The following is a 214-nucleotide window of genomic DNA, read 5'->3' on the forward strand; positions in this document are numbered from 1 at the left end:
CGCTAAGAATGGATAGGAGAAACAACAAAACAACAAAACAAGGGGAAAACACCAAGGAAAGAATAAAGTCCAAAAGGAGGGAAAAAAGGGAAGAGGGAAGGGTAAGGAAACTGAGATCAGTGCTTACCTTAATCTCGACGGCTTCCTCCTGATGTTGCAAGTGAGTTTTATTTTCTCTTCGCCCGTGAATTCGCAACACCCCGCGCACTTGAAA

General features: G+C 43.9%; 1 protein-coding gene across 1 annotated transcript in view; it reads right to left on the bottom strand.

Annotated features, from left to right (window-relative positions):
• The window catches only part of LOC119594799, a 139930-nt gene that overhangs the window by 125710 nt on the left and 14006 nt on the right, over positions 1–214 (bottom strand). The window contains exon 3 of the mRNA XM_037943889.1: positions 128–207. Coding sequence (XP_037799817.1) covers positions 128–207 — 80 coding nt within the window. The remainder of the gene's footprint in view (positions 1–127; positions 208–214) is intronic.

This window comes from Penaeus monodon, chromosome 34 (assembly GCF_015228065.2).
Source record: "Penaeus monodon isolate SGIC_2016 chromosome 34, NSTDA_Pmon_1, whole genome shotgun sequence".
Taxonomy (NCBI): domain Eukaryota; kingdom Metazoa; phylum Arthropoda; class Malacostraca; order Decapoda; family Penaeidae; genus Penaeus; species Penaeus monodon.